General features: G+C 35.6%; 1 protein-coding gene across 2 annotated transcripts in view; it reads right to left on the reverse strand.

Moving 5' to 3' along the window:
- Positions 1-5,175: 5,175 nt before the first annotated feature.
- LOC123656245 (CBP80/20-dependent translation initiation factor) overlaps positions 5,176-20,979 on the reverse strand; it is a 48,081-nt gene continuing 32,277 nt past the window's right edge. For both annotated transcript variants that reach the window (XM_045591946.1, XM_045591945.1), the window contains exons 6-10: positions 12,572-12,722; positions 12,072-12,327; positions 10,357-10,547; positions 8,325-8,519; positions 5,176-8,082 (exon numbers count right to left, since the gene is read on the reverse strand). In XM_045591946.1, coding sequence (XP_045447902.1) covers positions 7,861-8,082; positions 8,325-8,519; positions 10,357-10,547; positions 12,072-12,327; positions 12,572-12,722 — 1,015 coding nt within the window. In that variant the 3' untranslated portion in view covers positions 5,176-7,860. The remainder of the gene's footprint in view (positions 8,083-8,324; positions 8,520-10,356; positions 10,548-12,071; positions 12,328-12,571; positions 12,723-20,979) is intronic.

Below are 20,979 nucleotides of genomic sequence, written 5' to 3' on the forward strand. Positions count from 1 at the left end.
ATAGTAAAAAATTGAAAGAAAAAACCGAGTCAGGCTATAAGAGAGGGCTTAAAATATAAATGGAGCTATAACGAATTAAAAGAGCTTATTTGACGGTACTGGAATGTTTGCAAGAAATTAAAGAAACACATTAGAAAGAATAGCATCTATGGGATATCATTTTTTTTTATAGATGGAGAAATGCTGTTACGCCCCGCCGACGAAGCGACGGGAGTTTAGGGTCTCCCAGTCAACTATTACCGACGAAATCCCATCTGTTTTCCGGCGGCACATTAGTGCGATGGCATAGGGTCACTTGCGCATTCTACCATCTTCCCAGTTTTGGCCTTTCAGCCCCGTCGGAAGGGATGCTCAACTGGTCCAAGTCATTCCCACCGTAGTCTGCAGGAGGGAGATGTGGTCCAGGAGCGTCCCACCGTCTAGAAACCAGGATACCGTGAGGTCAACCCGACTTTCGCCGCCTTATCGCACCGAGCAGAATACATAATTAAGAGGAAAGGGTACCGAAGAGACTTTTCAAAAATAGGTATTTGAATAAAATGTTTCTGTCGCGCTGCATGCCGCTACCGCGCCCCGCGCCATCTCCGCCCCGTTTTTTTTATGTGTGACTGTCGTGTTGTTAGTGTGCGTGCGCCGGCTATTCAGCTATTAATATTGTTGACGATATTTTAGTATTCGCATCTTTCGTTTGTGATTGACTACGAGTACATATAGCGCATAGTGCTATTTTTCTGAATTTGGCTTGTTTTATTGAATTTGTTTTGCATCGTATTGCTGTGACTCGGCTTACTATTATTGAATTTCGTAAACTACTTATTATTTATGTTTTATTATTTTGAATTGGATACTCTTTGTGACTTGATACATGTCTATATTCTTATGGGTAATTATCGAAATACTTAGGTACTTTATTTATGAATTAGGTATGTAATTACATGGTTGAGGTGTGTGTAAGAATGGGTAATGAAATACATACATAATTATAGTGTATACATGTAGTACATAGTATAAGTGTAAGTGTAGTATATATATGTAATGTAGTACATACACAGTATAAAATGTTTGGCTTAGTACCTATATAATTTGTAATGTCTCATGTTTGTCGCAGTTATTAATACATGGGTATAGGTTATATATATTAATTAACATATAATTGCGGCGATATAACAATGGTTAAAAATAATATTATAAATAAAAAAAAAAAACAAGAAAAGCCGCCTGCGTGAAGAACAACTATTAGAAAGTCAATTGAAAAAGCTGGAACAAGATAAAAATTCAATAATTACACAAAGGTAGCTAAATAAATTACACCAATTTCAAACATTATGTACTGTACACTTACAAAAATCATGAAGGCGACTTTTTCAATTATTATTTTATTTATGTTTTTTTTAGTTAGGCAAATTACGTAATCGATTGAATTTTTTTAAAGAGTGGTTGATTAACATGACATAACATAACAATACACTTTATTGTACACCAACAGAAAATAATAATACGTATCAGATTGATTTTTAACCGACTTCCAAAAAAGGAGGAGGTTCTTAATTCGACTGTATTTTTCTTTTTTTTTGTATATATGTTACTTCAGAACTTTTGACTGGGTGGACCGAGTTCGACTTGTACGCAAAGGAAAAAAAGCCGACTTCAATTACATCGACATGTAATACAACAAAGGTAGACGAAAATATAGTCAAGTAAATATGCGTTATTAAAGATTACTCAAAAATTTGTTTTCAGATCTCGATGAAATTTAAATATGACTACACGATAAACATCAGCTTTCGATTAAATTAAAAATCATCAAAATCGGTACACCTAGTAAAAAGTTATGCGGTATAATACAACGTAGGTCGACGAAAATAGTCAAGTAAAAACGTATTATTTATATTACTCGAAAAGTTGTTGTTAGATCTCAAACATAATAAACTCAAGTGAGACCAAATGACACACACCACCTTTCGATTAAAAAAATTTTTGTAGAAATCGGTCCACTCAGTCAAAAGTTCTGAAGTAACATACATAAAAAATACAGTTAAATTGAGAGCTTCCTCCTTTTTTGGAAGTGGGTTAAAAATAGAAACCGATTTTACACGTCTATAGAATTCCTAAGTCGACAAGCTTGAACAGTGAAAGATTTAGTATAAACGAAAGAGGAGTGAGAGGGAAATTCAAGAAGTAAGCTTTCCTCAGAACGAAAACTGCGTTCATTGGAATCACTAAGAAACTTAAATCGTCGTTTTAGATAAGCAGGTACAACAGGATTAAAAAGAATAGAGTAAAGTAAGTTGAGAATATACGTATTCCCGAAGTAGGGAATTGGGTGCCACTCAGGGCGTAACTACTGCCGTATCAGCCGTATCAATGATACGGGGCCCCCTATTTACAGGGCCCCTAAGGTGTGTAAGCAAAAATTAGTAAAATGCTATCCACAATGTCACTTAATCTTGTGCTTCCTGGAAAAAAGAATAAAAAAACTGTCATTCATACCTATAGAGTTTTAACTTCAGAAATGACTGAAGTCTGAAAAGCAGTCCCCTTTTATCCGAGTCAAGCGTGCGCCCAATTGTTGATAACATTCTGTATCGTTTATTTCGGGATTCAGTTAATCATTATGAACAATGAATTAATCTTTTTTATATAAGAATGGGGCACACAAGCAGACGAAGCCATCTGATTTATAACGGCTACCGTCGCCCATGGCCTTTAGAGAAAAGACGTAGACACTAGACGCTTTAAAACCCCCAAATTTTAGCAAGGTCATTCCACACTTTGAATGTACGCGGAAACATTGCGCACGAAGCTCGCACATTGGTTGCAAACCACTGGTGGATACAATTAGCACCACTAGTAGACTTCTTGACATCGAAATAATGCAGAACACGACAAACGATACTGCTCATAGTGCACATTACGCATCGCGTGTTCGCACCGTGGAATGCTCGGTGGTGCTTTTCCCTCATCGTCAAGAGTTGAATTCGACGCAAAAAGAGTGCAAAGAATTTCGCTTACTTTTTCGCATAATATGCCAGAGAGCCTTCAGGTTCGCGCAATGATGGAAGTGTAGACTAAAAAAAGTTACCTTCGACAGCTTTTGTAAGAAACAAAAGGCATGGGTTCCATTTGGAAAGCCCAATAGTCTCTCGCCAATTCTGCTGTGTTTGAACTTTGCCCTAGCGATTTACTACCTGTAAGACCTGGAGGCAGCGTTGAATCTCTTCTTCAGGTTATGCGCCTGTGAATCCCCCATATAGATGCGGAAGATTCATAGGAATTCACTAATAGTATTGGCCTCACAGGCTGAAGCGAACGATCCCCCGCATCTATTGCTGCAGATCAAGGCTAATAACTCTCCAGCTTGGAACTACAAGCTCTTTAAATTAGCTTAAAATCCGAAATTCAAAACATTCATTCCATTAAAGAACTCATGGAATTATTACTGATAAAATTCAATAGCCTTGCATCCAATTTTCCGGAGGTATTAATTTGATGTTTTTCAAAACTAAAACTGATAAAAAATTACCTAAGGATTTCGATGGAACAGGAACAGCTACAGCAGACTACACTCACTATTGTCTATTCTAGGAGGAAGTTATAACTTATAATCAATAAATATTTATTTTAATTCAATGCAAGCATTTTTTGTGAGAAATCTTTACCCATCATTTGCCTGCCCCCCCACTAATTTTGATACAGGGTCCCAAGGTTCCCGGGGTTCCAAGAAATGCCACGCTAGTGGGGCCACTTGAGTTTTTTACGCAATTCAGAAATATGATTCTATTTGCGAAGTCCAAATACGAATCGCATAGGTACATAGATTCGACCAAATTTAATAATCTGCTCCTCAGTAATGTCAAGAAAACAACTAAGCAATTTTTTACCGATGAAAAAAAAACAGAGGAGGTTCTAAAGTCGCTACGTACCTATATTTATTTATGTTTGACCATGCATAGCTTTTTACAAAGTATTCCGAAATTGATAAAAAAATATATTGGAAAGAGTAAACCCCGAAGTTGTTTTTCGCCTAGGAGGCGAGGAAGAAGCGCGGCTCGCAGCTTGCTTGGCATAGACATGGGAAAGAGCAGTCCTAATTTTTTAAACTTTCTTATTGTATTTTTTATTAGTATTACGGTAATAATAATCATAATATACTTTTTTGAAAACCTTGTATTGAGCCCTTTTGATACCAAAAACGAACAACACAGTTATTTACCATAATTATCATTGTTATTTGTTAGCGAAACCCTTCGTTAGCCCAGGTTTGCACAGTGTTACAATAAAAACCGCATATACAAATACGGTTTTATTGTAGTTATGAAAAGAGAAATTATTTAATTTTGTTAATACGAATTTTAGAAAATATCGACTAAAAATAACATCACTAGTGTATCGATATAATTGTCGACTATGAGGCATCACTTCGCTGGCGTATATACGTATTGCTTTGACCCTTCCCTCCCCCAGACCTATCCCCCAAAAAGCAAGAAAGGGACAACTGCAGCTCAGACCGTTTTAGGTATATAATTTTTGACCAAAACAGTGTTTCGTAGTCGACTGTTTTCTCCTCAAAACATGGAAATTTTTTAAAATTTTTTTTTTTAGAAAATAAAAGAAGACTTCGGCTATGCCCCTATGTTTTCATTTTTTCGAAAATATGCATATATTTTTTTTAATGAGTGTCTGAAAATGTACAAAAAATTATGCAATATTTCGAGTTTTTGAAGTCTCCTAATTCCTATGATAATAAGAATATGAAAAAAATCAAAACATAGGGGCATGGTCATGGCAGCAAAAAGTTCTATGTCACAAAAATATTTGATCTAGTGTCATTATCCAGGGAGAAAACAGTCGACTACGTTTGTATGGAGAAAGACCCGGTACCCTTTCCTCTTAACTATAACTATTGTGAAGCTAACGCAGATTTGAAATGTAATTCTGCTGTGAAAAATGCAAGACAACTGTTATATTTTGCTCAACCATTACAAATTTACTCATGTCCTGCATGAAATCCAGCGATAAAAAATGTAAGTCCAATAACATAACATTACCCGCATAACATTACAATAATTATACATTAAATATATTGATCGAATCAGCTTTGAATTCAGTACTGCCTACTCTGCGCATTTCTTGGTTGTTTAATTATTTAATTTTCAGGTAAAAAAAAACAAAATGTATTTATATAGTTTTATACTTTATTTGTTTATGCAAAGGTACAGAAATAGAACTGTTACGAGGAGAATATTGCCCGTAAGCCAATTAATGATATAAATATAATAATATCAATGTACGCGGTTAGCACCATTTTTTTTTGTTTTTATCTTTTACAAACAAACTATCATAGTCTAATGTAAATGAATGTATTAGTAAAGTAAAAAAATTACGGTCTTTTGATAATAATCCATATGTAAACTAAAACTTAAAACTATTATTAGTTTTAATATTAGATACATTGATCACACGATTCTAAGTCTAAAGTGAAATAATAACTGAAAAATTTACAGACTCTCTTTAACACAGAGCCATAGACAATACACGAAACAATTTGGTCCAGCATCAACAAGATCCATTTATATTTTTTATGTTAATTCAAGTGAAATCTCCGAATGGATACAGTCTTTGGTTAGGATAGAAAAGATTCAAGAAAGCTTAAATTTATAATATATCACAAGCATATATATTAGCATCGTATATACATCAGTCAAACTTACTAAACTTTTATGCAATTTATAAATAAAAACAAAGCATATTATGCAACTGGCAACAATTAAATTGTTCTTAAAATTAACAGATAGTCTCATAATGATGTAACGTATAACTTGTTACGTTTAATATCATAAACAATTTTTATATTTATATTTAACTAACAAAATATAGCGAAGGTAGGAAGGTAAAAGAGCGAGTGGTTAAGGCCTAAAGAAATGGCAAAACGCTAAGTTAGCTAAGACGCCAAAGGATTACAATGCACGAAGTACTATGCGAAGATCGTACAGTAATGTACACAGTTAATTTGTCAACTACTTATTTTACACGTACTCATTAATACTTTTAGGCATATTATGCTCATTAATCGACCTTATAGTAGAAAAAAAAATTATAACTAAATTCGTATCTTCACAGTGTAAATGGTATTACAATGTGCAAAAACGGTTACGTTTTAAGGTAATGTATTATAAAATGAGCTTATGGCAACTATTGCCTACGATACGCTATAAGTTCATCGACCTCAACTAACAACACTACGATCACAATAGAAATGAAATTAAACACTCAAAGAAATGCTTGTAACCTTTGTTAAGACACACTCTCTGACACACGAGACCCCTCCTCCTATAACGTACATTTCAATAAAATTCGATAATTTTTAAGTGTTTAATACTATATAATATTAATACACATTTAGGAACTTCTAATTTAACACTACACTGTTTACAAAAAAAGTTTAGTTGCATAAAAAAAAAACAACAAATCTAATAAAAACCATTTTTCTTTTTTTTGAAATTAATGTAAATAATTTTAAATATTCTTCATATTATACGGATGACTTATAAGTAGTTTTTAATAATACGCCTAGACTGAAACAAAGGTAGAAACTATTAAGCCACAATATAATTGACTCGAAATCCTTAACCATTACAAAACATGTAATTATAATAATTTTCTTACACGTCTGCTCGTTTAAGGACACTTAACATGCCTTCAAGAGCTAATTACCTAGAATGTATGAAACCTTCACCGACGTACAAAAATTACCTAACCCTCCTGTACGTTGTATTACATGAATTTTAATGACTCATCCATATTTAGAAGGTAGCAGAAGTAAATCCCATCTCTAAATCGCTTTTTCAAATATTAGTTTAATCGAGGTTAAACCAAAATGATAAGAATTTCTTAAATCTCACTTTTGCCACCTCTAACCTGGTATCAGTGGTATCACCATCGCCATCATCTCACTAACGATTCTGTAGCGTTAAATCTTAATCTAACCTTTTCCCCTCCAATTTAAATGATAACTGACCAATCCATATTTTCTATCTCTTTACAACGGACAATCTCTTAGAAAGATTAGGCCTATGACAGAGAAAAGTTATGGATATAGTTAAGCAATTACTACCTGACTAGTCGTTGTACCCTACTTGTAGTACAAGGTAGTGGGTGCCTTGTACTTCATAACATCTACTCATGAGGCCAGTACAGCATACGATAGGTAGGATAGGTTGGTGGGTGGAACCCATCTTCTACCTAACCGACATCCAACAAAATAGAGTAGTGGAGCAAATCCTACAGATTCACGGGTATTAGTAAGTGGTACCTCGTCTACTACCTAGCCGGCACTCAACAGAAAAGTGTAGTGAAGTAAACCCTACAGATTTGTGAAGTGAAACATCGTCTACTACCTAACCAAGCGTAGGCGGGGGAGGGGAAGTTGGTGAGTTTTCTCTCAGTTTTCTCTCACTGGCTATAGCCCCCCTCCCCTCCTGCAACTTTCCTACAACACTCTAGACTAACTACAATCCCCCTCGCTAGTACGGTGGTCTACTTAACGAACTTACTACTTAACCAGAAGTCGGGAGAAAGAGGATTTAGTACGTTTCTTCGCCTATAACCTCCCCTCCTACTACCTACTTTACTTCATGAGTACTAGCTAATCGAAATCTCACCTACAGAGGGAGGGACCGCAATGGGCACTTTAGAGTAGCGAAGAACGTTCTTAATTTGTCTTTCTCTCTTCAACTATTACCCCCTCACCTACTACCTAACCAGCTGTAATGGGCACTTTAGTGTAGCGAAGAACGTTATTGGTATGTTTTTCCGTCGTGTACTACCTAGCCGGTAGGGGGGGGGGGGGGGGCCCGCAGTCTACTTGGAGGAGGGGTAGTAGTAGAGCACCGCGCAGCCGGGCAGCTGCCAGCGCGAGGCGTGCAGCTCGATGAGCTGCAGCAGCGTGCGCCGTATGGAGGGCGCGGCGGCGCTGTTGATGAAGGCGTCGCGCACCGCCGTCAGCAGGCGCTCCAGGTCGCCCGGCAGCTGCGTCTCCAGGTCGCGCCCGATGTACGTCAGCACGAAGAACAGGTTCTCCGTCTGGAATGAGGGTCGGTGAGGGTGGATAGACAAATCGAATAGTAATTTCATACCTTGTACTAAAACACAGTTTATATATTATCTTAAAAGTAGTAACTGCAGAATATACTTTCCGAATCAGTGGTAGTTAGGATCTTTAACAAAACTCTAGAAATATGTGTGTCACAACAGCACTCGGTTAGAGCCGGCCACTTGGTGAAGTGTCTCTTGGCCAAACTCGGTCAGACGCGGCCGTCACTCACGTCGCTGGGCGAGGGCACGGGCTGGCGGATGCAGTCCTCGCAGCACTTGCAGATGAGCGCCAGCAGCACGTGTCCGGGCGCGCTGTGGCCGCGCCGCTGGATGGCGCGCCGCCGCAGCTGGCAGTACATCTCCAGCAGGAACGACAGGAACGCCATCAGGCGCGGCCGGCCGCCGCCCACTATCGTACCCAGGAGCTGGAAAGGAAGTACGAGCTCGCTTATCCGTTCTCCTCAAGTTTAGGAGAGCAAACTCTGTTGTACATGGTCAATTTCATTTTGGCCGATTCGTTTGAAGAGCAAAGTCCGCTTACTTACCGACTAATAATTCTAGGATGAGGATGATAATATTTAGAGTCTAAAAATCTTACCTACCAAAAAGATTTCTAGGTACTTTATCTAAGAAACTTCAAGCATAATTTATAGTCCAAAAGATATCTGACCAGATATGCGTGTGATTTTTTAGCGCAGTCCATTGATTGTCATCTAGCAACTAAATTAACCTTATCAGTAACTAGACGCACCTAGCGGTATCAACCGCGTAACTTTGGTATAAAAAGTGGTGTACGTTTCATTCCGGATCTAGCGATCTACTGAGTTTTGCTACAGTAAAGTAATTCTTACGTGAAAGAGTATTAAACATCTATCCATTTTCACATATAGTTCACACAAAGCCTCGGTTCTATTCTTTTCTTGGCCTTTATTAACGACATCTCGAAAAACATAAAAAACTATCAATATTTGTTTTTTGGTTTCAATTTAAAATTGTACAACGTTATTAATTTTCAACCCAGATTTCACCCATTAAGGGTAGATTGTTCATAGATGCTGAATAACGTACTATACGCTACAACATATATATAGGCATAGGCCTCTTTCCCCATGTAGGAGAAGGATCAGAGCTTAATCCACCACGCTGCTCCAATGCGGATTGGTAGATATATTCCCTTACTATGAGTAACGATTACTATCAGGTGTACACTACGTAACCGGGACTGACAGCTTAACGTGCTCTCCGAGGCATGGTGGGGAGACCCTTGGATAGCCCTTAGTCCCGTTTAATTCAGCCCTATAGAAAATTTCGTTCTTTTACCGGACGTCTACTAACTACAAACTATCTTCCTTGCAAATTTAATATTTATGCGTCTGTTGAGATTTTATGATAGGAGAATGTTTCAACGATTTTATATATGTACTAGCTTACCCGGCAAACGTTGTTTTGCTGCTAAACGCTATTAAAAATAGGGATTGATGGCCAGATGGCTGAAAATTTAGACTTGTATGTAAATTTCAATGCCAAATCATAATAAAATAAAATAAAAAATTGTCAAAACAAATTATACATTTATAGCTTAGGGGTTTAAAAAATAGTTTACGACACCAATCCCCAGACCAATAAAATATGTACAAAAATTTTCTTAAGAATTGGTCAAGCCGTTTCGGAGGTGTTTGGCCCTTAACACTGTGACACGAGAATCTTATAGATTAAAAGATAAATAATTACGAGTGAGCTGTTAAGTGGAAGTGGCCACCAGTCACCTTGTCGCGAATATATGTATATATAGGTATATATATCTCTCACGGTCAGTTTTGGACTCACCATCGAATTAGAGAAAATAAGCTTTTAGTTCGTAATTTGAAGCATGCATTTTTTTTTTTTTTATGTCACTAGGTCGGCAAACAAGCGTACGGCTCACTTGATGGTAAGCGATTACCGTAGCTTATAGACACCTCCAACACCAAAAGCATCGCAAGCGCGTTGCCGAACCAATCCCCAATCCCCCCAGGAGCTCTGGTCACCTTACTCACCAACAGGAACACAATACTGTTTGAAAACAGTATTATTTAGCTGTGATCTTCTGTAAGGTCGAAGTACCACCCCAGTCGGGCTGCTCCATATTTTGAGCAAGAAATTCCTGCTGTGCCCTACCTCAGTTGAAAATAATTCGCCTCAACGCTTTAAAATTAAAATGTAAATAAAAAAGGCATGGGCACTAAAGGGCGTATGGATGTTAAAACTTAAAAAAAAAGTCACCTTGTCGCGGTCGTGGTACCACTGCTGGCAGGTGTTGAGCAGCGACTCGAGGAAGGTCTCGCTCTGCTCGCGCTCCACCACCGCGATGCAGCGGCGCGCGGCCGGCAGCGCGTACCGCGGGGACTCCACCGCGCGCGCCACCAGGTGCCCCACCGCGTCCATGAGCGTGCGCGCGCACACCGAGTTCGGGTCTGCGGGGTTACGAGGCGGGCCGTCATTTATTGGGGCATGATTGATAAAATGGGTCTGCGGGGTTACGAGTTGGGCCATCATTTATTGGGGCATGATTGATTAAATGGGTCTGCGGGGTTACGAGTTGGGCCATCATTTATTGGGGCATGATTGATAAAATGGGTCTGCGGGGTTACGAGTTGGGCCATCATTTATTGGGGCATGATTGATTAAATGGGTCTGCGGGGTTACGAGTTGGGCCATCATTTATTGGGGCATGATTGATTAAATGGGTCTGCGGGGTTACGAGTTGGGCCATCATTTATTGGGGCATGATTGATTAAATCCGCTAACATGCTCTATCTTGTCTTTTCTTATCAATAAAACGAGAGTACACGAGCTGACAATATCTGATGTGAACTGTAGCTGTCTGAAGACATCTAAGACATTGAAAAAGTTGGGGTAGCATTGTGAGCTTAAAGGAAAACGGCAACTGTTTGTACGATCAAGTAAACGTCAGAAGAAAGAATGAGCAGAGAATCAGTGAAACAAATGAGCTTAGATGCAAATTACACATCCCAATGTCGTGGATGATTATTATGCTAAATTTGACGATGGCACTATGTCCAAGAGTTCTTTAGAAAACGATTTCTATTGTACAGACGGTACCGTACAACGTTTTTGTAGATCTAAACTGAACTATAAATTGTCGAGAGTTAGATGGAGTTGGATGGCAATTCAGTGCAAAATTACTTTTAGAGTTGCAACATGCTAAAGAGTTTTTTTGAGAAGCTTTTCAAGCCACATATAAATGTCACGAAGAATAATCAGATGAAGAAGGTTTTACGTAACACATCGAATTCTGCTGGAGTAGTAAATTGTGTCATCACACAATACCCATACATATTCCATTCAACGCAAGTAAAGTCGAACATACTTAAGAATACACTCGGAATCGTGTAATTTATTGCACATTTGCGTTAATCATTTTAAATAAATACTAATATACATACATACATGTGAATCAAATTTGATAATTAAGAATAGTATGTCGAAATTATTTACATATTTACAATTTACATACTACAGTATGTAAAGTGTAAGCAATAACCACATAAATGAATGGCTCCTACAACGGTTCGCTAGAAAATTCATAAAATGTTGATAAGTTACGTTGATGTTTTGCTGATCAAAGCCTTGAAGTAAAGTGCTCAAAAGCTATTTTTCAAATAAGTATAATATATTTACATTGTGCCTTTTAAATATTTCGTGTTTTTTACCATGTACAATAAATACTCCAACACCAAAAAGACAAGAATATTTTGAAAAAATTGTCGTGATTCTAAAAAAAAACTTTTAATTTTTTTTTGTTCAAAATAAAAACTCGCAAAAGATAATCATGTTGAAGATTTATGGCATAAAAAATAAGCAAGTTTACCCAATTTTCGTTGATTTGCAGCTCTATAAACCACTACACCAATATTCCTTCACCGTGCTGGAGACGAGCCAATAAAAAAAATTAGATTACACACCGTTATTCTCACCTTCCAGTGCCTTGTCAATGCACTCTTGTATTTCTGGGGGAAAATTGCCGAGATCTCCCGCGTCCGCAGCAAGACCCAACGCTGCCATACCACTGGCAAGAGTGTCAGCTGATGTTAAAGATTTGGAACGTTTGAGTCCCGGTGTGAAGGATTGTGGTCTGACGCTCTTGCCATTGCCGTTTGTTAAGGAGGCTGGCGGTGACTTCTTCTTCTCAGATATCTGAGGCTGCAACTTGAAGTGTACACGAGGACCCACCTGAAATTTTATTATTCGTTTTGAAGTTTAATTTTGTTCACACTCAGTAGAGACAAATGAGCTGAAGTTGCGAAACCAGTATCGCAATAGGTAGATATAAAATTAATTTGTATAATATTGCAATTTACAGCACATCAAATAAAAATTAAAAATGAATACGCTGAGACTTCGCACTAATAAAATCGGCTCCGTAAAAAAATCTGCAAAAATAGAATTTTGAGTTACTACTATTACAATTATTTACCGTGGCATGAGGAACATTTCCACTGGAGGCGCTAGTGAGCAACGAGTGCGGAGGCATCACGGGCCGGTAGTGCGGCGGCACCTGCGCGTGCAACACTGCCGACCGCGAGTGCTGCAGCCCCACGCTTGTGTAGCCCAACCCTATTGCCGACCTGTAATGTGGCGTTTTATAATTTCATTACCTTATTATTTTCTTATGTCATTACTATATTTATTTATATAGGAGTTAAAAACAAGTACTTTGTTTAAAAAAAAAACAAAATAAAACAATAAATTTAGATGTTAATGATTTAAAATTTTATTGTATTAAAAAGAGTAAGGTTTGGCAATATTATGAATGAAAAATAGTATTCGATAAATGTCCATCGCGACCACGAATACTAATTCTTTTATCATAGTTTTTTATTTCACAAAATGGTGGTGTCGATTCTTTTATCAAATTTTTTAATCACTTTTTGGTCAAATCAATCTATAGATCTAAGATCTAAGATCAGAGATCTAAGATCCAAGATCAGAGATCTAAGATCAGAGCTCTAAGATCAGATTAAATCTAAGATCTTTTGGTGGGTCTTTTTCGTTAATAACTCCTTGGTAAAACCTTGTTATATTATTTTTATTTAATACTTAATCGCACACGGTACAGAAATACAATATGTACAAAAAGTAGGTGTTCCATGTGCTTATCACTAAAAGCGATTATTTATTAACAAGAGACAGTAGGATGAGTATGATTATTTCATAAAAAAAAAATATATATTCGTTTATTTAAAAAAAATATATTTAAATGTCCCAAACTTTGGGGACTACATTAGTATGGTTATAAAAATTCTGCCATCAAAGAAACTAGGGAAAACTGTCGTGGGGTGTTTGTAGGTATTAACTTATTAAGTGTACGAGTAATGTATTACTTATTTAAAAGTATTTAAAATATGTGCCTCATATTTGGATCTTATATCTTCTCTCATAGGCCAAAACAATTTTTTTCACATACGACTACAATTTATCACTGTTTTTTTTTTATTGTCGGAGAGATTATTTTATCTATAATGAAAATCAATTCCTAATTTAAAAAAGACGACGATGCGTTACATAAATATATAAATTTAAACAATTTTAATTAGTTATAAAATTAGCTACTTTTAGAAAACGGCGCATACACTGATTGTGAGATAATTTAAATAGTTTTATAACACTTATTCTCACGGCGCCGGTCGACCCTCGGCTGTATTGTTTGAACGAGAGCGTGGTTATCTCCTGTTATTATATTCGAGATAATAATCAACAGTTTACTTGTGCGTTCATTAAAACAAATGCTCTTAGTAGTCATTTCAAAATCTATCGAAGGGCACTGCTTATTTGATAGACGTTGAAAACTTAAGTATTTTCTGACCGAACAAGGATTAAAATATAAGTAGATATAATTGAAGATAATGTTTCCACTAAACAATTCTTTAAAAATAGTGTATTGTTGTATGTAGGTATTGATCTCAAGTAGTTAATCCAAATAGATTCTTCTTACATGTTCACATTTTTTTTACAAATTAGTATTAAATGATGGAGCAGAAACAGTATAATACATAATATATTAACCAATCGAAATCAATAAACGATATCGTTAGCTCTCCTGTAACAATACATGAACGTGACGTAAGCGCTTACGTTTGCCAACTGCTTGCTACTTGTTAAATAGCTAATTGTTAATTCGACAGCACCAATGTATCAAAACGAGTACGGTGAACAATAGTCTACGTGCATTCGCCCTTTCGGCTTCTATATAACATGGTAATCCAAAGCGGGCGTTCCTTTGATATCGTTACGATGAATTCAATTTATATCCCGATAGATAGCTTTGAAAGAGACGTTTGATTTAGCTTTAGGATAAGTAATGAAGTTTTGGAATAGAGTAGCACCTGTTGTATATGTAATATACCTACTTGTATTGTATATAGTGATATAAATATAAATATGTTAAAAAATAATTATTGCTTGTTTGTTTAATAAGCGCATTTGACTCAGGATGCATTGGTCCCCTTGAAAAAATTAATATTGTATTTGAAAGAGTGTAATTATTATTGATGTAAGTCCTAAAATAACTCATAATTGTGAAATAATTCATGTGTAACTTTCGTAGTAAGAGACAGTTTTACACGCATTAAACGATAGAGCGTCGGCCATTTAAAAAAAAAAACACATAAAACAGCTTCCCTACGAGACATTAGGAGCATTGTCTCATAATATATTTGTAACTAGAACTCTTAAAATCTGCAAGCTGAAGTGGCTATAGGCAAACCATATTGTAAGAAGAACCGATGACCGATGGGTGGTGGGATGATGGATGGGAAAGGAAGGTTCTCGAATGGCGACCACGCCTCGGCCAAAGGAGCATCGACCACCCTCCAACGAGGTGGACTGACGACCTTAAGAAGACAGCGGGAAGCCGCTGGATTCAGAGGGCTCAGGACCGGATGGAGTGGTGATCTATAGGAGAGGCCTATGTCCAGCAGTAGACTGTTAAGGGCAGACGGGTGACGTAGAACTTTTGAACTTATTTGTGTCACCTTTCGAAGTAGCAAACTACATTATTTATCAAATTTATGCATGAATAACGCTGGATTCATATTGTACTGATGGTTGTCGAGTATAACGCATTTTTAACCGACTTCCAAAAAAGGAGGAGGTTCTCAATTCCAGTGTTTTTTTTTTCTTTTTTTTTTTAATGTATGTTATATCAGAACTTTTGACCGGGTAGACCGATTTCGACAATTTTTGTTTTAATCGAAAGGTGGTGTGTGCCAATTGGTCCCATTTAAATTTATTTGAGATCTAACTACTACTTTTCGAGTTATATCTAATAATGCGTTTTTACTTGACGCTTTTTTCGTCGACCTACGTTGTATTATACCGCATAACTTTCTACTGGATGTACGGATTTTTATAATTCTTTTATTGTTGGAAAGGGGTTATCCCTACTTTGGTACCATGATAAGGAAACCAGGATCTGATGATGGGATCCCACAGAAATCGAGGGAAACTCTCGAATATCCGTAATAACTTTTTACTGGGTGTACCGATTTTGATAATTTTTAATTTAATCGAAAGCTGATGTTTATCATGTGGTCACATATAAATTTTATCGAGATCTGATAACTACTTTTTGAGTAATCTTTGATAACGCGTAGTTGCTTGACTATTTTTTCGTCGATCTACGTTGTATTACTTGTCGATGTAATTGAAGTCGGTTTTTTTTTCGTTTGCGAGCAAACACAATTATTTTTTATTATTTCATTAGTTTTTTTCATTAAATATTTTGTTACAGGAAGCTAAGTAGACAATAGGATAATTATATTGGTACGCTCATCACACGTCGAGTCACCGATTAAGGGCATCGAGTCGTGCGCAAGTCACTACTTACTGTGCATATGCGGGCTATCAAATAAATATTTCAATGTTCTGTTTTGGCCATGATGCAAAAACTCTATATTACAACTTACAAGTGGCCTTTATTCAAAAAAATTTTTGTTACTTTCAACCAATCTTATTATCACTAAAAAAGGCTTATATTTAAAATGTTCCTTCACAAATCAAAATTAAATAAATTCCAAATGCAGTTTAGTCATTAATTAAAAATTATAAATAATACCAGCTCATCCGGCAAACGTTGTTTTGCCATATATGTTATTAACCCCCCCTTAATCCCCCCATATAACTTAGGGATATAAAAAGTAGATGTTGGCCGATTCTCAGACCTACACGATGTGCACACAAATTTCATAAAAATCGGTCCAGCCGTTTCGGTGCAGTATGTTTCTAATTATTGTGACACGAGAATTTAATGTATAAAAAGATTTCATAAATCTGTAGTCTAATAATTTAATATTTTTGGTTTAATAGGTATACTTGAAGATAACTAAATGCTAATGAAATTACTATTTATGAACTAATAATCATATTGTTTGCATAAAAGAACAATATATCGAAATAAAGCATTCTTTAATAAATTTCTTTTCTATTTGTGAACTGTATGTGCGCCTGCGCAATGCGTGGTGAGGTGTGAAATGAGGACAAGTGGCGTGTCCTGTCCGACTCTCTATTGTTACTAGTATGTAGGGGCTTTACGGTGTGTTAAAACATTTTAACTGTTTAAATTAAACATGACGAGATAAATTCACTGTACCGACTATATGTAACATTATGAGACAAGAACTAACATAAATCGTTCTAACGAAGTTAAGTACTTAAGTGATGTGTATGAACTCTTCAAGCTCGAAATAAGTTAGATTAAAGTTATTTACTTTATATACCATCGTCGTTTGTACCTAAATCCTCGAATTCACAACTAAACGAAATATTACACATAAAATATTAAATTAATTACATACGTACAACAAGCTAAACTATGTGATAAATACAGTCAGAATTCATTTTAACTTTAAAGTGAAATTTTCATTTATTTGGAAGTGTGTTTTTTAATGAAACAACTAGCTGTGCCCGTGACTTCGTCCGCATGGAATTTAACGAAAAATTTATTGTTTCAGTTCGCAGTTATAAAATAAAAAAACCTAAGTTACTTCTAATTTCAATGTAATGTTCATTTCAATGTAAACTAAAAGTATACCAATACTTACAAAATTTAAGCTACGAGGAAACAGAAAAACTATTAAAAATAACACAGTAAAAACTAATTAAAAACATTGTGGACAAATAGAATTTACTGCAGCATATAGTGACTTAATAACACAAATTATAAAAAGAGTTTACATAGCTTACTAACAAACAAACTTAATTCATACTTACATACAGACACACATAACACTCTCTCACACGCAACACACACACACACACACACACACACACACACACACACACACACACACACACACGGAACACACACACTCACAAACTCACATATTAAAACAATTCATGAAATAAATTAGAAGTTTATGTAATCGTCGTCTTACAAACTTAAAGCTAATGTATATATTAAATGAATGTATAAGATATATATCTCCTGGCACCTATTATGGTATAATAAATAATTACTGGAAGGGAATGGTGCTGATAGCCGAGATACAGGCTATGCCTAGTTCGGTTACAGATGCTAATCTCATTACTTCTGATATTGTTGCCACATTATCATTGTAATATAGTTCTAAGTTTGTGAAATAAAGATATTATTATTAATTACATCAGCTATCTGCCAGTAAAAGTCCCGTCAAAATCGGCCCAGGCGTTTCAGAAATTAACCGAAACAAACAGACAGAAAGACAGACGGACAAAAATTGTAAAAAAAATGTGTTTTTTTTTTGTATATGTACCGTGTATAGATCCATATGTATTTTGTAAAAATCGATTTTAATATTACAAATAGACGCTCCAATTTTATATATTTGTATATATTGATTTTGCCCCCATATAGTAAGAGACAAAATTACTCTATTAGCCTTTAATCAATGAATGAGTAAGAAATGAAACAACCTTTTAGGTACATAGGTATATTGGAAGCCATCCAATCTTTGCCGACAATGTTGAAGTAAATATTGCCTAAAACCTAGATTATAACAGGAAATCGGTAATAGTTTTGAATGCCACATCAAAATGCGTCGAACGTTTGACGCCTTATTTCCATTCTCAAGGTTGTGACTATAACTCCAGTGCCAATTACTCTTGACCAATTTAATGATTCTTTAAATTTATAGAAATAGTGTTAACTAGCAGGTACGCGTGACTTTACATTTCAATTTTCGTTTCCAATTCCAAGAACACCATAAGGAAATTCGAAAAAGTAAGAACTGAAATAATACTAAGTCACTTCATCCATTCAGTAGTTTTCATTTGGTCCGGAGTCAACAGACGTACAGACCGACGGACAACAAAATAAATATATATATACATATCCTTTTGACTTAAAAAGAGTTTTAAAAAATCAATGTACAGAATAATTAAAAATTAAGTTTATCAATTATAACAATTAAAGCCACTTAAGGTTATATTATCGATAGTTAACATCGAGACAAGGTAAACCATGGCAGTCATCATGTATCATACCAGTAGATGTTTAACCTTTATTAGAACCTAGTGCTGTGTTCACTCGACAATAACAATTTTTTTATTAAATTATGAAACAACAATGTTGATATAAGTATAGTAGAAGACGATTAAGATTCAAGACAGCATAGTTGTTATATGCTCTGTCGGGAGACATGAGCTGTGAAATGACATTTTCTTGATTGGGTATTATGTCTTAGCCTATTAGGTCTTCCTTTCTTAAGGTTTCTAGGTGTAATAAACGTACGTAAGTGACAATCAACTTCGTGCTTCACTTTAAATAGAATTTTTTATTATTCAATTATTGACGTTATAACATGCATTATAACATCAATACAAATAAATAAAATTAGTGTGTTTCTATTATTAAAATAATCGCTTTTTATTACTAAATGCATATGTTGTAATACACGATACATATACCAAAATAAGATTTTTTACAATTTTTGTCTGTCTGTCTGTTTGTTCCGGCTAATCTCTGAAACGGCTGGACCGATTTTGACGGGACTGTCACTCGCTGATAGCTGATATAGTAAGGAGTAACTTAGGCTACTTTTATTTTATAGATTTATTTATTTTGTAACTCTGCGAACTGAACAATAAATTTTTGTTAAATTCCACCCGGACAAAGCCGCGGGCACAGCTAGTTTATTAAATACTAATAAATGGAGAGCCAGTTTTTTGTTCGGTAATACTGCGAAAACTACTGAACTGATCGGAATAATACTTATACCATAAGATGCGACTTGTTTCGGAAAAGGTTTTAGTATATATCTTGGTGATAACTTATAGTGTAGAAAAATATGGACGGATAGAGGTCGCTAGTGTAATATTGCAATGCATGTATTGCCTGTATTTTTGGTAACAGCCGGCTAATATACAGTCTTCTCTTTATGAAATTAATATACATACGAATTGTAGGTAAATATACAAACATACACCCAGATGAGCTCGGGTGGAGTTAAAAATCACAATCCAATCAAATATTTACGAGAACCTAAAGGTTTGTGCATATAAAACTTACGTTACGTTTGTTACGTTACGTTACGTTTGTGTATATAAAAACAATATCAGTACTCGAATATGACTACATTTATTTCCTTTTAATTTTTATTATTCGATATAAGTTACTAGACTTTAAATAAGTTTAAGGTCGTCTTAGGTGCGACAAAGCCAGCCCTGCGGTTAACAACCCGCCTGCCCAGCGTGGTGACTATGGGCAAAACACATGAGTTCACGCCGTTTTTGGCGCGAACTTGTGGAGGCCTATGTAGTGGACTGCAAAAGGCTGATGTGATGAAATAAGTTTAAGATTTACATAAAAATTATGTAACCATTACATTTATTCAAGCGTGTATTGTATCAACTGTTTCAATACATACATAATATATAGGTATATGTACCTACATTTAAACAAATATAGTAACAATGCTTTATCATGAAAATATAAATTTAATAGTGCATGTTACTTTTTTAATCAACCGACTTCAAAAAAGGAGGACGTTACTCAATTCGACCGCATATATATATTAAGTATATTTTTATGTATGTTCGGGGATAACTTCGTCATTTATGAACCGATTTTGATAATACTTTTTTGGCGAACGAAAAAAAAACCGACTTCAATTACATCGACAAGTAATACAACGTAGGTAGACGAAAAAATTGTCAAGTAAATACGCAGTATCAAAGATTACTCCAAAAGTAGTAATCAGATCTCGATGAAATTTAAATGTGAAATGGTAAACATCGGCTTTCTATTAAATTAAAAATCATCAAAATCGGTAAACCCACTAAAAAGCTATGCGGATTTTCGAGGGTCTCTCTCGATTTCTCTGGGATCCCATCATCAGATCCTGGTACCAAACTAGGAATATCCCCTTTCTAACAAAAAAAAGAATTATCAAAATCGGTACATCCAGCAGAAAGTTCCGACGAAAAAAGCGTCAACGCATTATTAGATATAACTCGAAAAGTAGTTGTTATATCTCAAATAAATTTAAATGGGACCAATTGGCACACACCACCTTTCGATTAAAACAAAATTTGTCGAAATCGGTCTACCCGATCAAAAGTTCTGATGTAACATACATAAAAAAAAAAAATACAGTCGAATTGAGAACCTCCTCCTTTTTTGGAAGTCGGTTAAAAAATCAAACAAAAGTTCATCACCGCTGAATCTACTAGTAGAATTTAATAGACTAAATATTGAAGGACTATTTTCATCTTTCGTATGTAATATTGCACTATATGATCAAATTACTTCAACGCTGAATCATAAGAGTGAATTAGCAGCTGACTGGCTTCAAACAGAGCATTTTCGATGTTTATAACGATATGATTGTTCATATACGTGTTATAAAA

Source organism: Melitaea cinxia, chromosome 9 (genome assembly GCF_905220565.1).
Source record: "Melitaea cinxia chromosome 9, ilMelCinx1.1, whole genome shotgun sequence".
NCBI lineage: Eukaryota > Metazoa > Arthropoda > Insecta > Lepidoptera > Nymphalidae > Melitaea > Melitaea cinxia.